The 23,043-nt window shown below is 42.1% G+C and overlaps 1 protein-coding gene across 7 annotated transcripts in view; it reads right to left on the bottom strand.

The window, feature by feature from the left end:
* The window catches only part of OCLN (occludin), a 45,949-nt gene extending 23,477 nt beyond the window's left edge, over nt 1–22,472 (bottom strand). Inside the window, exons 1-4 of one of the 7 annotated variants that reach the window (XM_036846984.1) lie at nt 22,254–22,472; nt 14,708–14,824; nt 9,605–10,283; nt 6,321–6,482 (exon numbers count right to left, since the gene is read on the bottom strand). In XM_036846984.1, the coding sequence (XP_036702879.1) occupies nt 6,321–6,482; nt 9,605–10,283; nt 14,708–14,757 (891 nt within the window). In that variant the 5' untranslated portion in view covers nt 14,758–14,824; nt 22,254–22,472. Of the gene's footprint in view, nt 1–6,320; nt 6,483–9,604; nt 10,284–14,707; nt 14,825–20,198; nt 20,220–20,899; nt 20,991–21,678; nt 21,893–21,984; nt 22,100–22,253 lie in introns of those variants that run through there. The other 6 variants (XM_036846987.1, XM_036846985.1, XM_036846989.1 and 3 more) reach the window with 6 other exon arrangements.
* Between the last annotated feature and the right edge of the window lie 571 nt (nt 22,473–23,043).

Below are 23,043 nucleotides of genomic sequence, written 5' to 3'. Positions count from 1 at the left end.
CAGAAATGATCTACCTAGAGTCACAGCAAAAGCAATGAAGCCAGAATTCAAACCCTGGTATTCCACCTCCCTGATATACTGCTTCTATTAGACAGAAGTAGAAAAGACAGCATTACACAGCAAGAGAAGAAAGGGGAAGACTACCAGTCCCACAGGGCTGTTCATCTGAGACTAAACGAAGGGTCTCCTCTAAAGCAACGCAAAAACCCTGCAGAGCCTAGTTTTCTGGCCAGTACATGGTAACATTACTTAGGGCAACGGAGAGGAAGTCCACTCAGAGTGAGAACAGCTGAGGGAACCTTCTCTGATCACAACGGAACCATCAGTTCCATTCCCAGAACTGAGAAGCACTTCAGTCATGCAATCAAGACAACAGAAAAGGGAAGGAACACATCATGGTCTTTTCTAATTAAAGTAGGGAAGTCACTCTGGAGACAGGTCACCTCTGGGAGCAGGTAGAAGCAGGTGGATGGGAGAGTAAAAAACACATGGGGTAATGTAATGTAGACCTCGTATTGTTAACTCTTGGGTAGGATGATGGGTGTTCATTATGAAACAAATCAATAAATACAAAAAGGCTATGAATGGACCAAAGACGACAAGGTCATGAACCAAGAATCGGGAATAATTTATTTCTGTGTACCTGAAACCAATCTGGAAAAAAAAAAAAAAAAAGAGACAGACAGAAAATGTAATTACTAAGGCTTTCCTAGGAGCACATTGGCATGGAAATGCTAGACTAGGGCTCTAGTCCTGGCTTTGTCACATTATGTGAGCCCAGGCATGTAAATTAAAAATGCCAAAAATAAATAATAAATAAAAATTAAAAAAAAAAAAAATGCCTTCCAGGGCTTCCCTGGTGGCGCAGTGGTTGAGAATCCACCTGCCAATGCAGGGGACACGGGTTCGAGCCCTGGTCTGGGAAGATCCCACATGCCGCGGAGCAACTGGGCCCGTGAGCCACAACTACTGAGCCTGCGCGTCTGGAGCCTGTGCTCCGCAACAAGAGAGGCTGCGATAGTGAGAGGCCCGCGCACCGCGATGAAGAGTGGCCCCCGCTCGCCGCAACTAGAGAAAGCCCTCGCACAGAAACGAAGACCCAACACAGCCAAAAATAAATAATAAATAAAAATTAAAAAAAAATAATAATAAAAATGCCTTCCAGGGCTTCCCTGGTGGCGCAGTGGCTGAGAATCTGCCTGCCAATGCAGGGGACACGGGTTCGAGCCCTGGTCTGGGAGGATCCCACATGCCGTGGAGCAACTAAAGCCCGTGAGCCACAACTACTGAGCCTGCTCTCTAGAGCCCACGAGCCACAACTACTGAGACTGCGCGTCTGGAGCCTGTGCTCCGCAACAAGAGAGGCCGCGACAGTGAGAGGCCCGCGCACCGCGATGAAGAGTGGCCCCCGCTTGCCGCAACTAGAGAAAGCCCTCGCACAGAAACAAAGACCCAACACAGCCATAAATAAATAAATAAATAAATTAGTTAAAAAAAAAAAAAAAGCCTTCCATTTACGTAACAGGTAAGTTACCTTCAACATCAATTTTCTCCATTTTCAAAAAAAAGTACCACATATTTACTGTAAGAAAATTACTTTTTACATAATTATTATGGTCAAAAATTGGAAAAAAACTAATATGCAACAACAGGGATTGGTCAAATACATCTCTACAATGGAATGTTATTAGAAAAGGTGTGTGGAACCAGAATTTCACACACCACTGATGGCTGTATAAATTCGTACATCTCCTTTGAAGGGCAATTTCTTCCTATCTACCAAAGTTACAGACGTGTGTATATACATACCCCTTGACTCAGTAATACTCCGTGAAATTTATACAAGGTATACAAAGTTTTCTTTTTTTAAATCCTATCATTGTTTACAATATTAAATAATAAATATATCCAACAATGAGAGATTGATTACATAAACCACGGTACATTCATACCACAAAGAGGCTATGAAGTGGTAAGGAAAGATCACCAAGACACACTGCAAAGTAAAAAGGGGATGTGTAGACAGAATGGTATTATCAGTACACTAACTTCTGCATAAAAAAGCAGGAAGTGTATTTTTCTTTGGTTTTATTTTCACAAAATAAAACACTGAAAGGAATCACAAGAAACTAAGAAGAGTACGTACAAGTGTGGAGAGAGGGTGAGGAAAGATACCCAGAAATGGGCAAATGGAAACACAAGGATGGCAGGGAGACTGCCTGAAAACCTGTTTTTTTGAAAAATTGTAATTCTGGCCATAGGTTTTTTATTTATTTATTTATTTTAAAAATATATTTATTTATTTATTTTTGGCTGAGTTGGGTCTTTGTTGCTGCACGTGGGCTTTCTCTAGTTGCGGTGAGTGGGGGTTACTCTTCGTTGCAGTGCACAGACTTCTCACTGCGGTGGCTTCTCTTGTTGCAGAGCACAGGCTCTAGGTGCACGGGCTTCAGTAGTTGTGGCACGTGGGCTCAGTAGTTGTGGCTCGCGGGCTCTAGAGCGCAGGCTCAGTAGTTGTGGCAGATGGGCTTAGCTACTCCACGGCATGTGGGATCTTCCCGGGCCAGGGCTTGAACCCGTGTCTCCTGCATTGGCAGGCGGATCCTTAACCACTGCACCACCAGGGAAGCCCTGGCCATAGGCTTTTTAGAAAGGGGTAATTAGAAAGCTTTTATCTTGCCAGAAAATACAAAAATTAAAACAGTACCACACCAACCAATGCAACAACCTAAATGAATCTTATAGCATTATGTTGAGTGGACATAAAAGCACACAGGACGTAATTCCATTTATGTGAAGTTTAAAAATAGGCAAAACTAATTGATGTGATAGGAATAAGAGGAGTTACCAACCCCTAGAGGATACTAAGAGGCATGAGGAAACCTTGGACACTGGAATGTATTATATCTTGATTTAGAGGCTGGTTATAAATGGGCTTATACGTGTAAAACTTCACCAAGCCATACAATTAAATTAGTGCATTTAATGTACTTTACTGTGTGTGTATAGATATACATTACACTTCAGTAAAAATTTTTAACAATATCAGAATTGTTTTTGAGAAATATTTAATGTGATAAAAAGCCTGTATCATGTTAAATCAAAAAAAGGTAGAATTTTACACTGATAAGGACTAAAATCATACTTCTGAATTAGAATAAGAAGTAGGAAGAGGAGGAAAGGATTAAAGAAAATACACCAAAAAGGTAACTCAGGATGGCAGAATTTTCTTTATACTTCACAGTATTTTCAAAATTATTTAGTTAAAATAATCATATTCTTTTAATTCAGAAAAAGTACTAATTAACCTGGGGTTTGAGGACATAATAGAAAAAATAAAGATCTACAACTTTAAAAGAGCCTTTAAGCCTTTAAACATTTAAAATACAACAACATTGGTACAAACTTAAGTGAGTGACTGACTACAAAGGACCAGGTTAACATCCAAACAGTGTGCAAACATGGCCTGTTTATTTTACAAAGTACAAGATATCCAGAAAGGGGAGGGCAAAAAAAAACAAGCCTAAAAATCCCTAAGAAGGGGGTGGGGAAAAAAAAAAAAAAAATCCCTAAGAAGGCAGAGAAACCATTGTGCCGGAGATTCAGAGACAGGAAATTAGAAAATTAAACATTTTCCCACAGATAATACAAAAGGACTGAAATCTGCTTAAAACTCTGAAGGCTCAGCTGTTGAGGTGCCTTTGCTCTGGGGGTTCTTATCTTAAAGATTTTAAAAATTCAAGAAAGGCAGTAAGATTTAATTATGAATGTCAGGACCTACCTCAATGTGTAGGGAAGGAGTAAATTTAGTAGGTAATTGTTCCTTTAGTAAGTTTAGTAAGATACCACCCCCGCACCCCAAACAATCCATTATTAGCTGTATGGAGAGTATCTTGTCTTAGTTCTCCACAACTAGAATTCAAATTTTAATTCTCATTTAGTACAAGTAATTAATTCTAGATTCTCTTCCATTATTTCAACTGGAGATAATTTTTACGATATTACTTTCTAATGACCAAAAGGAAGAAAAAACACTAATCCACTCCACTGCCAGGCACTTTATTTTATTTTGCTTTATTTTTTAATTAATTTTTTTTTTTTTTGGCCGTGCCACGCAGCTTGCAGGATCTTAGTTCCCCGACCGGTGATTGAACCCGGGCCCCGGCAGTGAAAGTGCCAACCAAGTTCTAACCACTGGACTGCCAGGGAATTCCCCACTTTATTTATTTTATTGGAGTATAGTTGATTTACAATGTTGTGTTACTTTCTGCTATACGGCAAAGTGATTCAGTTATACATATACATATAGCCACTCTTTTTTAGATTCTTTTCCCGTATTCTACTCAATACTCTGTAATGCCAGGCACTTCGGATGCAGCATCAAACATTTCCACTTGCGCAGCTATGTTATCGGAGTGAAACCCATTCGAGCAGAATATTGCGTAAGAGCAGAGAAACCTGAGGAACAGTCTGCATCTGGTTGTGGAAGTAAATTGAGGCAAGAATGAAAATGTGGGATTAGTTCAGCAAAGCAAACCTGGGCAGGTGAAGGGAGAATGGAAGGTAAAGCACAATACCTGTGACTAAAACTGCCTCCCAAGAGCTTATTTCCAATAGCCTTCCTTAGGCATTTGAGTTGGGGGAACAAGGGAAAAAAGGACATGAGGAATTTTCAAGTAATTAAGTACCGCATAAAACATCAGTGTACTCAAAATCCTATGTCTACTATTCAACAGATGATTATTTAAGTTTCATATGACGAAACATGTATTACTACAGAGAAACTATGATGTGTGTAACAACCTACAGGCTGGCTATCACATTTCCAGGGATTCAGCAAGGAAGCATTATAAAAATAATGCCTCTTTAAAAGTTAAGCCCTTTTGGCTTTATTGTCATCATCACCTCCATAAGTTATTATGGCTATCTTTTGTCAAATTATCCAAAGTACCTAGAACTGATTAAACTTTCATGACAGTAAAATCAGATGAGAAGCCAAAGTTCACTGGGACTCTAATATTACTGGCACTGGTCTCTCTTGAGTCAGTTTTTTAGGCTCTCCAAACCTTAAGTAAACAAATCCAACAGCCAGTGAAAACTGACACACCCAGAAACTCTCAGTGAAACCTTGACTTCACAGTTCACAATAGACTGTCCTATTCCCTCTACAGGTGGCCTTGCCTGGAGCTAAAGGTCAAAAGAAAACAATCCCCAACACCTTCACACTTTACGGGGGGAAAAAATGAGGAAGAAGAAAACAACAAGTAGGCTTCAAGGAGAGGTCGGGAACACGGGCACATACGTACCATACCTTCTGTTTTTCCTGACTGCTTCGTCTCAGTACCTTAACTAGAAAAATTTCATCTACATTCAAATTTCTTCAAACATCAGATGGACAGGATGCTAGAGCTAGGAGCCTTCAAGATGATCAGTATCTTCAGCCCCAACCTGACCAGCAGGACCCACCCTCAGCCCACTCCGCTCTACTCCCACAGGCCAAAACCAACCTACCCTGGAACCAGGGTCCAGGATTCTCAACTAACCTTCATGGCAAGAAACCAATCTGCTCAAAGAAACCTATGAAGGCAGATTCTGAGGCTGCTCTCAACAACATCCTAACAAAGTGTTTCTAAGAAACAAAGTTTGGAACATCCCTAAAAACAGGTTAGCTATCAGGAACGTGCATTTGGGAGGTATTTTTGGTAAGAGGGACTTTCTGCACTTCAGCAAATCGCATCATTTAGGAAGCAACCTACTGGTAGGATTAACAGTATATGCAAAAAAAAACCTGCCCTAATCTGTCTCTGCCTTCACTAAAGGATTTCGTATGTCAATATTAGTACAGAAGTAGTCCCTGTGATTCTCCAGGCTGTTCCACATGTAAAAAGTTTAAAGACCTGCCACCTGCTACCACCCCAAAAACACCCTTGCCAATCTTGACCAAAGACAGTAAACATCCTGAGCAATGGTATTTACTTCCAAAACGATCAGCAGGATAATAAAAAGGAAGGGGAGAGGAGATGCTTTTGTTTTCCAAAGCCACGTTATTTCCTTCGTGATTTCTTTAAAAGCCATTTCTTCTCAGTGCCTGGATCCACTTCTTAGAAATAGAAATCTGGCTTTTACCTGTAGCAAAACCATGTCCACTCACCCCACTTTCTTCACATTCGAAGTAAAACCTGAGGCCACAACTTTTGCAATATACAAAGACAATAATTCTAAAAGTAAAGTTTCACAAAGCAGTATAGGTCAAATTTAGAGACAAATCTGGGGGTCTAATAAAAAAACTGGACATTTACTGACTTTCTTAAAACACTTACCCACTCTTCCACATTGGGGGGCTGCTCATCATAAATACGTTCCTTGTCCCACAAAATATTTGACTTGTCATACTGGTCCATCTTTCTTCGAGTTTTCACGGCAAAGAAAATTATTAAAGCAAAAGCCACAATAACCATAAACCCCAGCACAATGGCAATGGCCTAAAAAGAGATTAAAGATATTGACATATTTAGCTTTTAATTGCTTACTTTATCCCAACCCACACTCTACAAATACCTAAGGCCCTACTAAATATCTATTGTTTAACTGCTATAAAACTGATACAAATGGTTACATTTTAGAAATATAAAACCTAGCCCAAACTAGTTCAGCCTAGCAACACACTCACACTCTCACACACACACACACACACACACATACACACACACCAACCTTGATTCAATCCTTGGAATGAACATAAATCCCTGTTTTAGAATTACAGAAAACTAGTTCCAAAGCCTGAGCACCAAGGGGCCATATTTTCATAAACAGATGAGAATGGCCAATAAATTAACTCATCACTGGTATACTTCTAAAGGGCTGGAAAATGTTATTCTCAGAAGTAGTTTTATTATTATTTTTTTAACATCTTTATTGGAGTATAATTGCTTTACAATGGTGTGTTAGTTTCTGCTTTATAACAAAGTGAATCAGTTATACATACACCTATGTCCCCATATCTCTTCCCTCTTGTGTCTCCCTCCCTCCCACCCTCCCTATCCCACCCCTCTAGGTGGTCACAACGCACCGAGCTGTCAAAAGTAGTTTTAAGTACCCAATCATGCTTATAGCCTTGTTCGTAACACAAGCCTGGCACAACTTTTTACACTGAATGTAAATTTCAGTCTTACCAAAAATTATGCAGATACACTCTAACCAAGCTATAAATTAGAGAGAATGGGCTAATGATCCATTTAGTCTGTTAGGTTCCTCTGTTTTAGGTGTCTTTTGTGTGCTTACTAGAAGAGCCTGTGACAAGGAAACCCTACCCCTGACAGTTCTCCTAGTGTCTGACAGGTATGTTAAGTGGTACACTGGCCTGGAGGCACTTGGGAGTTGAGACAGGTACCAGGGCTCTGGCCTGGATGTCTGGTAATGGGTAACAGGAAGCTCTCTTTGCAGCTGTCTATGTAACAGTGGTATCCTTTTTCAAAGAATACAGGTTTCAGGTAGTCAGAGGACTAAGAGGGATGTCAATATGGTAAGAAAGGAATACCAGCCCTCAGCCCTATTTACCACAGACACTCTGAATGTCAACAACAAAACTCTGAAACCTATATTTCAGTCTTCAAAATAATGGTAGTTATTGGAGAAGGTCTAACCCCCAAAAAGAGACTCATCCTGGTAAAAGAATGAAAATTCCTGGGTCAGTGTACAGAGAAAGAAAAAAAGGAAAAAAGATTAGTAAGTTAGAAACATTTTCTTAATTAGGATGACTCATGGTTACTGAAAAGCAGGGTTCTCCACCCCACCTGCACATTTGAATCACCTGACAGCTTTTTGAAATACTGATTTACACAGTGAAAGTTAGAAAACATTTTTATAAGAAATTAAAGAAGACCTAAGTAAATGGAAAGACACCCTATGTTCATGGATCAGAAGACTTATTGTAAATATGACAATTCTTCTCCCAGCTAGGATTTTGAAGGATTGCGTTGATCTACAAATTCAACATGATCCTAACATTCATGTGAAAATGCAAGAGACCTAGAATCTAGCCAAAAGAATCTTGAAAAAGAAGAACAAAGTTGGAGGACCCCCACTTCCCAATTTCAAAATTGACGACAAAGCTACAGCAATCAAGAAGTGTGGTACTGACCTAAGGATAGAAACACAGGTAATGGAAACAAATTGAGAGTCTAGAAAAATATCGTCACATTTATGGTCAATTCATTTTTGACAAGGGCATGAAAATAACTCAATGGAGAAACAGTCCTTTCCACAAATAACACTTAAGACAACTGGATATCCACATGCAAGAAATGTTGCATGTCCTTATAACATGCCCCAAATTAACTCAAAATGGATCATGGACCTAACTGTTAAGAGCTAAAATTATAAAACTCTTAGAAGAAAACATATAGGAGTAAATCTTTGTGACCTCAAATTAGGCAAAGTGTTTTTAGATACGACACCCTTTTGGGGTGCAAAAGCAATGAAGAAAAATTAAATTAGACCTCACCAAAATTAAAAAACTTTTGTGCAAAGAACATCATCCAGAAAGTGAAAAGAGAATGACAAAACGGAGAGAAAATATTTGCAAATCATATTATAAGGGACTTGTATCCAAATATATAAAATTTCTTACAACTCAATAAATATCCAAATAGCCCAACTAAAAAATGGGCAAAGATTCTGAATAACCGTTTCTCCAAAGAAGATATACTAATAGCCAATAAGCACAAGAAAATATCATTAGCTATCAAGGAAATGCAAATCAAAACCAAAATGAGGTACCACTTCACACCTATTAGCATGGTTAGACTCAGACAAAAACAATGCTGGGAGATGTGGAGAAATTGGAATCCTCATACATTTCTGGTAAATGTATAATAACGCAACCTCTTTGTAGAACAATGTGACAGTTCCTCAAAAGGTTAAACACAGAATCTCCGTCAGACCCATCAATTCTACCCCTAGGTATATACTGAACTCAAGAGCCGTTAAAACATAGGTTTCACACAAAAATTCGTAACAGCCAACGTGGAAATAGCCCAAATGTCTGTTAACTGGCGAATAAATAAAATGTGGTATATCCCCACAATGGAACGGTATTCAGCAATAAAAAGGAATGAAGTACTGGCACATGTTCTAACATAGATGCACCTTAAAACATTAATGCTAAGTGAAAGAAGCCAATCATAAAAAAACACATATTGTATGAGTCTGCTTATATGAAATATCCAGAATAGGCAAAACCATAGAACAGGATTAGTGGTTTCTCGATCTGGGGACGGTTAGTGAAATGAGGAGTGACCGCTAATGAGGATGGGGGTTTTTTTCTGGGGTAGTGAAAATGTTCTAAGATCAACTGTGGTGATGGTTGCACAACTCTGTGAATATACTAAAAATACTGAACTGTATTTTAAATGGATGAATTAGATGGTATGTTAATCATACCTTAATGACACCCAGCCCTTCTCCCAGTTTCTGATTTAAATAGAAGTGGGGCGTGGCATCAATATCTTTTTAAACATTCCCAAAGTGAATCTATTAAGCATCCCAAGATGAGAGCCTCTGACCCAAGGAAAGAGGGGAGGAAAAAAAACAAAACTATCCCTACCTCCTGGGGATCCACCACACAGTAGTGATATAAATATTGATCCACATAGATTCCAGCAGCTGCAGGTGTATAAAACTGGTTGCAGAGGGCGTATATTTGTGAACTGTAGAGAGACCCAGATGCCTGGGCAGTTGGGTTGACTCCAATTATATAGACAATTGTGGCAATAAACACCATAATGGCCAGGACAGCACTCACTATTGTCACAGTCAAATAATATCTTCTTGTTCTAGATATTTCAGATCTTACAACGCTGGTAACAAATATCACCAATGCAGCCATGAAACAAAAGGCAGCCATGGCCAGTAGGAATCCCTTTGCAGCTCTTGGATCTGTATAGCCTCCTCCATAGCCATAACCGTAGCCATAACCATAGCCATATCCACTTCCGTAGCTACCAAAGCCACTTCCTCCATAAGGGTAGCCAATACCACCTCCTATTAAGGTTCCATAGCCTCTGTCCCAGGCAAGAGTGGAGGCAACACAGGCAAAAATGGCAATGCACATCACGATAATAAGCATAGACAGAATCCGAATCACTCCTGGAGGAGAGGTCCATTTGTAGAAGTGGAGAATTTCATCTTCCGGGTAGAAAGAATACGCTGGCTGAGAGAGCATTGGTCGAATGTGCATCTCTCCACCATATACGTCATTGCTTGGTGCATAATGATTGGGTTTGCTGAAAAGCACATGAAAATTTTAAGTTAGCAATTTGTAGTGGTGAGCAGAAAGAACAAATAAAGTACCTGGAATAATCTGAACAAACCACTGGCAAATAAAACTATTATTTGTACTGTTCCACTGTAATGGGGCAATCTGTATCCTCCCACACCCCTACCAAATTCAAATATCAAAATCCTAACCCCCAGACTTACCTGGTGGCACAGTGGTTAAGAATCCGCCTGCCAATGCAGGGGACACAGGTTCGAGCCCTGGTCCAGGAAGATCCCACATGCCGCGGAACAACTAAGCCCGTGCGCCACAACTACTGAGCCTGCGCTCTAGAGCCCGCGAGCCACAACTACTGAGCCCACGTGCCCAGAGCCTGCACACCACAACGAAGAGTAGCCCCCGCTTGCCACAACTAGAGAAAGCCCACGCGCAGCAACGAAGACCCAACACAGCCAAAAATAAATAAATAAATAAATAAATAAATTTTTTTTAAAAAGAGGCCCCAGAGACCTCTCTCACCCCTTCTACAATGTGAGGATACAAGAAGTCTGCAATCTGGAAGATGGCCTCCACCAGAACCGGACCGTGTTTGCACCGTATCTTGGGCTTCCAGCCTCCAGACTGTGAGAAATAAGTTTCTGTTGTTTATAAGCCATCCAGTCAATGGTACTCTATTACAGTAGCCCCAACTGACTCAGACACCCATTGAACAGTAAACATATCTGTGCATGATGCATCAGAATCACCTGGAGGGTTTGTTGGCCCTCATCTCCAGAGCTGCTGAGTCTGCAGGTCTGGGGTAGAACAAGTTTCTAGATGCTGTTGATGCTGCAGTCTGGAAACCATACGTTGAGAATGACTGCTTAGTTTCTACGGAACAGAGGTTCTCAAATTTTGCAGCATGTTAGAATCACCTGGGGATGTATAAAATCCCCAGACGGAGCACTCCAGACCAGTTAAATCATAATCCCTGGGGATGGGACCCAGGGAGTTTAGAACAGTGGTATCAGCCCTTTTGCCTTTGTGACTGAAGACCGATTCCTTCAGACTTGACACTTACAGTGGCCTCCACTGGGTCACGTGTAAATCCTGGCAGCCTCGCTCTCTTACCTAAGAAAGCACATTCATTCACTTATTCATTTGGCGGCTATTTACTGGAGTTGCCAGGCTGACGCGTGCTGGGCTCTGTGCTAGGTACTGGGGATACAACAGTGAACAGGACAGCCTCAGTCCAGGTCCATCACAGAGTACAGTCTGTCAGGGCAGTAAGACATTAAACGAAGCACTACATGAACTACAGCCAGTTAAGACAAGAGCTACAAAGTAGATCAGTTACCAATGAGGGCTCGTCAGAATGGTGGCTAATCAGATCAGAATCTCCTTTATAAAAATACCTTGCAAACTCCAGTAATTTAACGATAAACACACAGCTTGTAACAGACACACTGATGCGTGGACACATTGAATCTAAAAACTGTGGGCCCTGGCGAGGCAAAATTCAACTCCTAAACCAACTAAAGCCCCTTTTGTTTTTGTCATTATTTCTATAGACCGCCTTCCTCACTCCAAAGGAGACATCTTACTACTGGGTGCCACTAACCATAGGAATTAGAATTACCTGAGTACCGTAAATGAGAATGAAAAGGAAATGAAGAAACTGGAGAGAACAATGAAAATGTCAAGGAAGAAAATTCAGTAAAACATTCTACTTAGATACTTGGGTGGTTTCCATTTGGGGCTGTCATGAACAGCGTAGCTCTGACACAGTCTCCAACATACATCCTGATACACACAGGCACTTTTTTTTAGGGTATATATCCAGGAGTAGAATTTCTGGGTCAAATTTTTTTTTTAATTTTCAGCTCTACTAGACAATGTCAAACTGTTTTCTAAAGTGACTGATTCACTTATACTCCCATTAACAGTGTAATGTTCACGGAAACATTGCTTATGATAACGCCAAGCTGGAAACAGTCCAAACGTCTGCCTACAGTGCCATGGGTAACTGTGATAGAGCCTCACAATGGAATGCTACGGAGCTGTGCTATTATGACAGCCGCTAGCCGCACAGATGGACGGAGCACTTGAAATGCGGCCAGTCCCAAATGAGATGTGCTGTGAAGTGTAAAACACAAAGTGCTCATAGTATGAGGGAAGAATGTAACATCAGCAGGAGAGAACCCTAGTACTGACTATGGACTTTGAGTGATAATGATGTGTCAATGTAGGTTCCTCAGTTGTAACAAATACACCACTCTGGTGGGGATGTTGATAGTGGGGAAGCTATGCATGTGTGGGCAGGGGGCCTATAGGAAATCTCTGTACGTGTCTCTCAATTGTGCTGTGAACCTAGAACTGCTCTAAAAAATAAAGACTGCCAGAAAAAGAATATAAACTATCTTGTAAACCAGTGTTTATATCAATCACATGTTGAAATGATAACATTTTGGATATATTGAGTTAAGTGAAATATATTAGTAAAATTAATTTCTTTTTAATATGGTTACAAGAAAACATGAAACTACATATATGGCTCACACTGTATTTCTTTAGCACTGCTCTGAAGCAAAAAAATGAACTACAAATTCATGTAGATAAATCTTACAAGTTGAAAGAAACAAAGCAGAAAAGAATACATACAGCATATTACGTTCATACAAAGTTTAAGAACAAGTAAAACTAAACCATATTGTTCAGGATGTACAAAGTGGTAAAATAATAGAGAAAAGCAAGTGATGGCCATATGTCAGAACAGTGGTTTCCACAGGAAGGAGAGGACACAGGCAAAGACTGAGGTGCTCTATTTCTTGACTGAGATGATGATTTTGCTTTGTATTTAATTTATTCATCATTTTATATGCACATTCTGTGCCCTTTTCTATATGTATATTTCACCACTGTTTACAAAAATAAGTATGAGGTTAATGGAGCACTACTCAGTTACTATATTCTCCAGCATATCTCATTGCCATAAACAACTGTGTCCCTACCACATTCAGGTATCGGTCAGGAGGCTATGTAATAGAAGCACATCCCCTTAACTACAGTTATCAGAGTTAAAGCTACAAACTACTTAAAGGAGGAAACCCCTATCAATGTTTGACAGCAAATTTAAAACTTAAGAATTCATTGTTAAATCTCCAAATGGCTAAAGACACCAAGAACCCTCAATTTTGTTTCTTTTTTTTTTTTTTTTTTTTTTAAATGGACATTTTCTACTTTGGGGAGCTTTTTATTTTTATTTTTTTTTAATTAATTTATTTTTACTTTTGGTTGCGTTGAGTCTTCGTTTCTGTGCGAGGGCTTTCTCTAGTTATGGCAAGTGGGGGCCACTCTTCATCGCGGTGCGCGGGCCTCTCACTATCGCGGCCTCTTTTGTTGTGGAGCACAGGCTCCAGGCGCGCAGGCTCAGCAGTTGTGGCTCACGGGCCTAGTTGCTCCGCGGCATGTGGGATCTTCCCAGACCAGGGCTTGACCCCGTGTCCCCTGCATTGGCAGGCAGATTCTCAACCACTGCGCCACCAGGGAAGCCCCATGTTTCTTGTTTTAATATAATTAAGGAATCACTTAAAATTAACAATGTGGAAAACATTATTGCTAAGTGAAAAGTCAGTCACAAAAGACCAAACATTGTATGATTCCATTTCTATGAAATATCCAGAATGGACAAATCTAGAAACAAAGTGGACTGGTGGTTGCCTAGTACTGGGGGGAAATGGGGAATGACCGCTAACGGATAGAGGGGTTTCTTTGGGAAGGGGATGATGAAAATATTCTAAAACTGATTGCGGTAATGGTTGCACAACTCTGTGGATACACCCAAACCAATGAACTGCCCATTCTAAATGGGTGAATTGTCAGGTGTGTGACTTATACCTCAATAAAGGTGTTATCTGAAAAACTGACAATCTATTGCCAACAGTCATCTAAAAAAGGCATTAATATGGAAGCTTCATACCACTTGTGAAAAACAAAAAGGAGCAAATATACACACAAATATAAGCCTAGACTATATTAGAGCAAACATTAAAATCAAGTGATAATTGCTCCCACTGCAGAAAAAAAAACTGTCATCCTGGAAGTTATAGGTAAGAGGGAAACTCACTCTTCACTGCATACCCTTTGGTTCAATTTGATTTTACAAATCAACCAAACACATAACAGTTTTATTTTATTTTATTCTATTCTATTCTATTTTATAGCAAACACATAACAGATGAAAGTTTCAACTACACCTTTTTTTTTTTTTTTTTTTTTTTACATGTAATAGACTTAAAAAAAAGAAAAGGGGAATCCCCTGGTGGTCCAGTGGTTAGGACTCCATGCTCTCACTGCCGAGGGCCTGGGTTCAATCCCTGGTCAGGGAACTCAAATCCCACAAGCTGCGTGGCTCGGTCAAAGAAAAAGAAAAAGACTTAGGTATTTACTTACAATTCATCAGGTCTATAAGGAGGTGGACTTTCAAGAGGCCTGGATGACATGGCTGATGTCGGTGGTCACCTGATCTTCAGGATGAGCAATGCCCCGTAGCTCCCAAGATAAGCCAATCTAAGCAACAGAAGTAGGGTAATGACATTACTACTGAGCTCATAGTTTCCTTGCATCACTAAGAAAACTAATGATATCAATCTCAAGTGACCTCTCACTCCATGGTTATTTCTCTTGTCCTTTCCACTGTCATTTTTACACACTGGACCATTAATTCTTTGAGCACAAGAAAGCATTGAGTGTAGGACTCATTGGGCCTGGTAGCCCTCAGGGCACCTATCATCATGCTCTGCACATCACTGGCATATGAATATTGTTTAAACTTGAAACTTAAAGTTGCAATAATGAAAATTTCACAAGGCTTTTTACAGCACAGGCAAAAGTGGTATTTTTTAAAATAGTCACTTCAAAGAACACAAATAAAGATGTATAAAAGATAAAATTTCTTAAAATACATTTATTCTGTTTCATATTACTTTTCAAAGTTCACATAAAATGAGAATGCATATGGAAGGGCATACATAGCTGTGTCCAGCATACACCAGCCCGTCAGTGTTAACTAAAGCATAATCTGGTTTAAAAGTATGCTTTTATCATTAAAAAGGGTTACAAAAAGCATCTATAAATAGTACGATTATGGACATTTTCCCCTTATCTCCTTTTCCAAGTCTTCAAAATGGAATATAATTTTCAAAAAAGGAAAAACATCACACACTGTATTAAAGAGTCCTCTTCACTAAGAGAAAAGCAGAATAATTTTCTTCTAAGATTCCTCAGAACAAAAATCCCTGAACATCTGAGAGGCAATTTCACTCAATCAACAAGTATTTATTAAGTGCCTACACTGTACCATAGGAGCCCGTGGAAGTTAAGTATGAGACCAAGTTCTCCCGAAGGTCACGCACAAAGTAAACAGCATCTACAACAGGCATTATTTAGGGCTGAACTACATGATTAAGTGCAGTTTGGAGATAACAGGGAAGACTTAGAAAGAAAGAGCCAGAAGCTTGGGGGTGGATGGTGGGAAGGACATGAGAAAGATCTATAACTGGAGTATATTAAAGTGTCTAATATTTTTTCCTTTTCAAATAAGGGTTGTGTAATCACACATTACTATGTTTGGAACAGTAAATCAATTCAAACTCTTTAAACTTTGTTCTTTAAAATCAACAGCAACTATCCTCCACATCCTTAAGAATAGTCAATTACAAATTTCTCGGAATAAAATATTGCCCAAACGTATCTAGGTGAAACCTCAAAGATGGAAATATATTAAATGTTAGTAATGCCAACACAACTAGAATAATTTTCCAAACACAGTGAGGAAAGGCAACTTCTCTACATTCTTTTATTTCTAAAAACTGCTTTATTGAAGTATAACATACAGAAAAGTGCACAAATCTAAGTGTATACAGCCCTGTAACTAGCACCCAAACACACATACAGATGAGCAATTTAGGCCAAAATATTACAGTGCTATGAAAGAGTGAAAGTCCAGATTAACTGTCTTCCTAAATTGATGTTCAGAAAAAGAACATTAAGGAAAACTGAATTTAAACACTATTAAATATGGAACCCTATTTCTGAAGCTGAATGTCAAATACTGACACACTGACCTTAGAGGAATCTTACCTCTTCTATAACTAGGTCTCACTCATTCAAGACTATGCCAAAAATTCCAGGCTCAATGGTAGTTCTTAAAAATCCTAAATTAATCCAGACTCAGGCTGAAGTTTTGTTTTGTCGAAAATCCAGCAAACAAAATCCCTTTCCAAACTTCTATTTCCTGGAGTTTGTCATGTCTCCCCTAAGAGCAGAGGTTTTAAATTGTGAAGCAAATAATTTCAGAAAATTAATTAAGAACAAGCCAGGACTTCCCTGGTGGTCCAGAGGGTAAGACTCCATCCCAAAGCAGGGGGCCTGGGTTCAACCCCTGGTCAGGAAACTAGATCCCACACGCATGCCACAACAACAAAAAAAAATCCGTATGCAGCAACTAAGACCTGGAGCAGCCTAAATAAATAAATAAAAATAAATCTTAAAGAACAAAGGTCTTCCCTGGTGGCGCAGTGGTTGAGAATCTGCCTGCCAATGCAGGGGACACGGGTTCGAGCCCTGGTCTGGGAAGATCCCACATGCCGCGGAGCAACTAGGCCCGTGAGCCACAGCTACTGAGCCTGCGCGTCTGGAGCCTGTGCTCCGCAACAAGAGAGGCTGCGATAATGAGAGGCCCGCGCACCGCGATGAAGAGTGGCCCCCACTTGCCGCAACTAGAGAAAGCCCTCGCACAGAAACGAAGACCCAACACAGCCATAAAATAAATAAATAAATAAATAAAACCAAAGTTAAAAAAAAAAAAAAAAGAACAAGTCATGCCAAATCAATTTCATTTTCTTTTTTGAGAAGGTTACCAGACTGGTAGATGAGGGGAATACAGAATGCTGAGAATCTTGGACACGTCCTCGTGTAACAGAGTGTGGGTAGGCAGATTCCTACAGGGCTGAATAATGGAAGCTAATTAGGATGAATGAATGAACCATTTATGTCCACCTGGAGGGAGGTATCAAGTCGAGACCACAGACAAAGTGGACAAGTGTATCCCGATTTGCAGCTGACAAGACACTGGAAAGGACAGGTAACCCACTGGCTACAAGTACATCGACACTGATCAAGGTCTCTGTAAGGCTAAAATGATGAGCTAAAACAAACCTAGTTAAAAGCTCACAATCTGAGGGGACAAATTCTTCTCTTCTGTGAGCATCGCTACCTTCCTGTGTCAAAGAGGGGGATAATCCTGACCTCTGGACTGGGATAAATAGGTAAGATAATGTATTAAAGAAGATGAGCAAAAAGCATTTACAGCAAGGTGATTATTCTGAAGGTGAGAAATTTCAGTGTTTAGGCACTTAGGTATATTGTATCCATTTTCAAATACTGGTGGCAGGATAAATCATTTTAAATACGTAAAACTCAATTTTTAAAAACTAATAGTATAAGTACTAGATAACGGAAATCTGGCTTAATAACTGTTCATTTTTATAAGTTTATTTCCTTGATCAGAATTTCAACAAAAGCTAACAAGCTATCCCAAACTTACCCAGTATTTACAGAGATAGTGCTTAGATCTAGGAATGATACAGTTATTAAAAAGAAACAAACCTATAAAAAATAATAAAATCAAATAAAATCAAAAAAAAAAAAAAAGAAACAAACAAACCCCTGCAGAACTGTGAAATCTGAACATCATGTTCCAAGTAGGTGCCTCTCCAGGAGGCAGACTTAGATTGTTAAAGATCTAGAAAAACCATGTCTTAGGACAAATGACTGGAAAAACAGGAAATGTTTGGCCAGGAGAACTCAACATTAGAAGGACCACTATGGCAGCCTTCAAATAGCTGTAGAGCTGTCTTTGTAGTCCTAGAAATGGTTCCTTTAAAAAAAAAAAAACACTCCAGAGGGTCAGATCTCATCTCAACCGTTAGGAAGTCTCTCCACACACCCTCCCAAAATAACAAATAACAATTTGACCTCATGCCATTTATGCCAAGCTTGTTTGGTATTTGCAGGGGGTGGGGAGAAGTGGACCAGAGGACTTCTAAGGTATCTTTCAAGGCAGCCTGTGACTGGGTTTTAAGGTAAGGCAAGAGGAAACAGAGGACCAAGAACGCTGCCCAATGCCCAGCACGGCAACATGAACAATATCTGGTCAATAAGTGTATGTTGAATGAAGGAAAACATGAGAAGTGAAAAGGCCACAGGATCTGGCTGAAGGGGCTCACTGGTCACCTTCACAGAACCTTCGCAGAAACTGTGTCGTAAGAATGATAGGGACAAAAGTCAAACAGCTGACTCAGAGTCAGGGCCAAAAGGGAAGCAGTTGACCCTTACTGAATATGTTAAGTTGATGTTAAAGTATAAAAAGTTCTCTTTGAAAGTATTTACTGGCCAAAAAAATCTTAGAAAACTAAGTTAAGATAAAAAAGGAAAGCCTGGGACTTCGTGGTGGCACAGTATATAAGACTCCACACTCCCAATGCAGGGGGCCCGGGTTCGATGCCTGGTCAGGGAACTAGATCCCACATGTGTGCTGCAACTAAGAATTCGCGTGCCACAACTAAGGAGCCCGTGTGCCGCAGTTAAGAAGCCCGCCGGCTTCAACTAAGACACGACACAACCAAATAGAAATAAATAAATAAGTAAATATTTTTTAAAAAGGAAAGCCTGAAAATGCTATGCTTCAAAAGTATTCTTTAAAGCAAACTGTCAACAAGTAAAAATAAATAAACACTATTATATTTAAGGGCAGTCTGTTCCTTTTCGATCACATGCCTTTCATTAACTTGCTTTTAAGAAGTTTTTTATGTTTATATTAAATGATTCTATTTAGATTTTGAAATTAGGCAGATTTTGAAATAGACTAGCTCTGAGTCAGAAGCCACATTTTAAATTCGCTCTCCAGCTGATTTTTAACCACGCCATATATTTTGAGAATCATTGCCTAGAATAAAGGCATCAATCCAAGGAGGGCCTTGATCCTGAGGGTTTCCTGTTTAGAACGCCCAATCTTTACATGGCAGGCACCTCCCGATCAGGTCTCAGCTCAAATGTCACCTCCTCAGAGAAGTCCTCCCAGTTACTCATTCCATCCACCAAACCAATTTATTTTCAGAGCAAATTTCCCCTCTAATTATTTTTTTCTTTCTTTCTTTCTTTTAAACTGCTACCATCTCCACCCCAAAAGGAATACCAGCTTCCCAAGCACTTAAATGTCTGTCTTGATCATCACTCTCATTCCTGATCCCTAGATCTAGTCCCTGTTACAAAGGGATGCTCAATCAATATTTGATTTATAAAATCAACAGCCCAAATTAGAGTTGGGATTTCAATCCAGCAGTGAATGCCTTGAAGCTCTTCACATAACTAACACCCAGGAAATACAATCCTTCAAGTTAAGTTCAAGAAAAGTAGTTAAGTGCTTACAGTGTGAGGGAAAGGGAGAAAAAAGGGTCAAACTCACAACTGTACAGGCATCACCTGGGAACTTATTAGAAAGGCAGAATTCCAGGCTCCACCTTTGACCTATGAATCAGAATCTGTATTTTAATAAGATCCCCAGATGATTCATACCACATTCAAGATTGGAAAGCATGAAGGTACAGAACAGCTGCAACCCTGGAGGCGAATTTTGTGAAAAGGTGTAACAATGGTCTTTTTACTCCAATAGTTCCATAAATAGTAATGCGGATGAAAAAAGCCCACTAAAATTGTAATCAAGTAAGCCTTGAAATGCAACTAAAGAAAACTTCCCTCTGGGAGGTTCCTGGGAAGGTGAAAGACATACCAGTTACTTTCCGTGGTTGAAAGCAATCTTCTATCATTTTGAAAGGGCAATAACTACAGCATTATCTTTAGAAGAAAACAGGAAAAGTTTTACCTTTACATCAAGCAAGATGGGGAACACTTATATGAGGCCATAAGGACTAGTCAAAGGTAGAGAATTCCAGAAAAACTCCCCAAATCTGGTTCTCACGCTGGAATATCAAGGACTGTTGCTTTAATGATATACCTTCCCTGATTAGCTGAAGTAGTTTTCAAGCCAGCCCATTTGTAACATGTTTCCCCTACCCGGTGTTTACTCACTTTTAAAATGGAGTTCTAATAAGATCTAGCTTTTAGAGATGCTGGGGTGATTACATGATATAAAGCACAACAGGCTTTTAGCACAGTGCCTTACACATAGGAGGCAATGCTCATCGTTTCCCTAAATTGCCTGGAAGTTGTGGAAATCTCGCTCTCCTCCCCTCCATATTCTAACAAAGAAGGTGCCAAATAACCAAATAAATGCAAAACTACAAAAAAAAGGGCTGCTGCTTTGTCCGAGGAGATATCAATTACTGTGGCGCCACCTTTTAAAATGTCTATTTTAAACACCAGGAAAAGAAAATAAAGATTCAATACGTACAGTGCAAAAGTAAACATTGCTACACTAGGGAATACACAGTTTGAGAAATTCACCTCTGTCTGGAAAGAACCAGTTTTCAATCACAAAAAAACACAAGTGCCTTAACGGGAAGGGGTTCTCTTTTCCCGGGATCCCAATAATACACCTGTTGTGCATGAGGGCCACACACTAACCTGGAAGGCTGCCTCCTCCCCGCCCTGGGTCATTTCCCAGGTGGGCAGGTTGCCCGGCCAGCCCCAGGGCCGGCCCGAGGATGCCGTGCCTCTCCTCCGGCTCAGCTGCTTCACCTGGGACACGAGGGGCTTGGGCTTGCTCTCCCAGCCGCAAGGTGCAGAGGCCATTTTGGCCCCTCATCCCACCTGCCCCGCACACTTCCTCCAACGCAGGCAACATGTCGGCTGCGCGCGGGGCCTGCCCTCCCCGGGGTCTCAAGACCCGGCGGCCTGGCCGAGAGCAGGTCCCGGCGGCCGTGCGTCCCCGCAGCGCCCAGGAGCACCCCGGACGGTGCGCGCCCGCGCTGGCCAAGCAGGGACGGCCCCGAGGCAGGTCCGCCAGTCTCGCGGCGGCCTTTAGGTCACGGGTGAGAATCCCATGCGTGAGCGGCTTCCCTCGAAGTACAGCTTCATTCGAAATTAAATCCCCGCCCCCCAGCTTAAATCGACGCGGGCTCACACAGCTCCCACCAAGGGGGTTGAAAACAGCCGATCGGCCCGCCCCAGGTCTCCAGGAATACTGCACGGATTAAACCCGGCCACCCCCTCTCCTCCAGGGACACCCAAAGCGGGTGGGATGGGGGCGGAGAACAGCAGGCTCCCCTCGGAGTCCGAGCCGCCCCGCCCCGGCCAGCGAGCGGCCCCTTTGCTTCAGCTTTCAAGCTCAGGGCCCTCTCCCCGAGGACCTCCCAGAACCGCAGCCCGGAGAGCTGGGCGCAGGATTCTCGTTGTTCACCAACCTCCCGCCGGCCCCCAGGAAAGCGAAAAGTTGCCCGCGCCGCCTAGACACTGGTGGCTTTAAGCGTTTCCGCCGAAAGAGCTGACGGGCGGCTCCAAGCGGCCCCTCGCCCCTGGGAGGCAGCCTCCAAGTTCGCCCGGCGCGGCTCTCTCCGCCGCCCCGTGCCTCTCCGGTTCCCGCGAGTCCCAGCCCAGGAGCGAAACCGCCACCGAAACCAGCGCTGGGCGTCCTCCCCCTGCGCCTCCCCTACAAGACCGGGGGGCCTTGGTCCCCCCCGTGCGACCCAGGCGCCGCGCCCGGCTCTCACCTGCTCACTGCAGCCGGGCCCAACCCACCAAGGACGGCGGGAGCCCACGAGCGCGCTCACCTGGAGGGCGCACCTGACGACGTGCAGACAGCCAGCTCTCAGCCGGGACTCCGCAGGGGACCCAGCCCTCCTCCTCTCCCTCCCCCTCCTCCCCTCCCCCCTCCCCCCACCCACCCCGCCGTCCTGCCCCCGGGCATGCGCACCAACCCCAGGCCCGGGGGCTGGAGGTTCGTGGCCACGCGCCTGCGAGCCGCGCCGGCGAGCCTCACCTGCTGCACCCGGCTCGGGCTCCTCGGCGATCTGGCTAGTTCTCCCCGGAGTCCCGCCGCCTCGGCCAGACGAAGGAGAAGGGGGGAGGTGGACGCGGGCGAGAAGGAGTGGTGTGGCGGCCTCCTCCCTCTGTGACCCATTCACCTGAAACTCCGATGGGAGAGGGAAGGGAGCGGTATGGAAGGAGGCGGGAGGAACCGGCCTTTCCCTGCACACCCTTGCCGCTCCCGGCCTTAAAGGAACAGCGCGGCGTTTCTGCCCGGGTGGGCGGGGACGGATAGCAGAGGGGTGGCGTGGGGTAGAGGCTTGGGCTCCCCGAGGGTGGAGGGTGGCCCTGGACCACTCTAGGGAGCGGTCGGAGCTCCGCGGGCTTCGGGTAGAAGTGCGGAGTGTTTGGCGTGTGAGGTCTGGAGGGGACCGTTCCTCCTGACGAGTGTTAAAGGGTGCTCAGCACTTTGGCAGGGAAAGCACGACCTGACACAAAACTTTCCTGCTCCAAAACTTTGGTTAAAGTTTTGTTGGAAAGAAGCATCTAGATGTGGGAGATTTTCAAAAGTCATGCGTAAATTTAGGAACTGTTTCTGAATCTCTGGATCCAGAAAAAGACCATTACTCAGTGGTTCAGTGAAGGTGACGTATTGTAGATACTGGTGTCGGTAAATTTGCCATCAAAATTCAGTGTATACTAAGATATACGTTATTACCATTTCAGGGTCCTCTGCCCTTCCTCCCCAAATTTAACTATGGCATGACTGAGAGTCTGCTCTTGAGGGGATTTAAATTATTTGA

Source organism: Balaenoptera musculus, chromosome 3 (assembly GCF_009873245.2).
Source record: "Balaenoptera musculus isolate JJ_BM4_2016_0621 chromosome 3, mBalMus1.pri.v3, whole genome shotgun sequence".
Taxonomy (NCBI): domain Eukaryota; kingdom Metazoa; phylum Chordata; class Mammalia; order Artiodactyla; family Balaenopteridae; genus Balaenoptera; species Balaenoptera musculus.
Note: the sequence above shows the minus strand (reverse complement) of the source record. Positions and strands in the feature narration are given on the sequence as shown.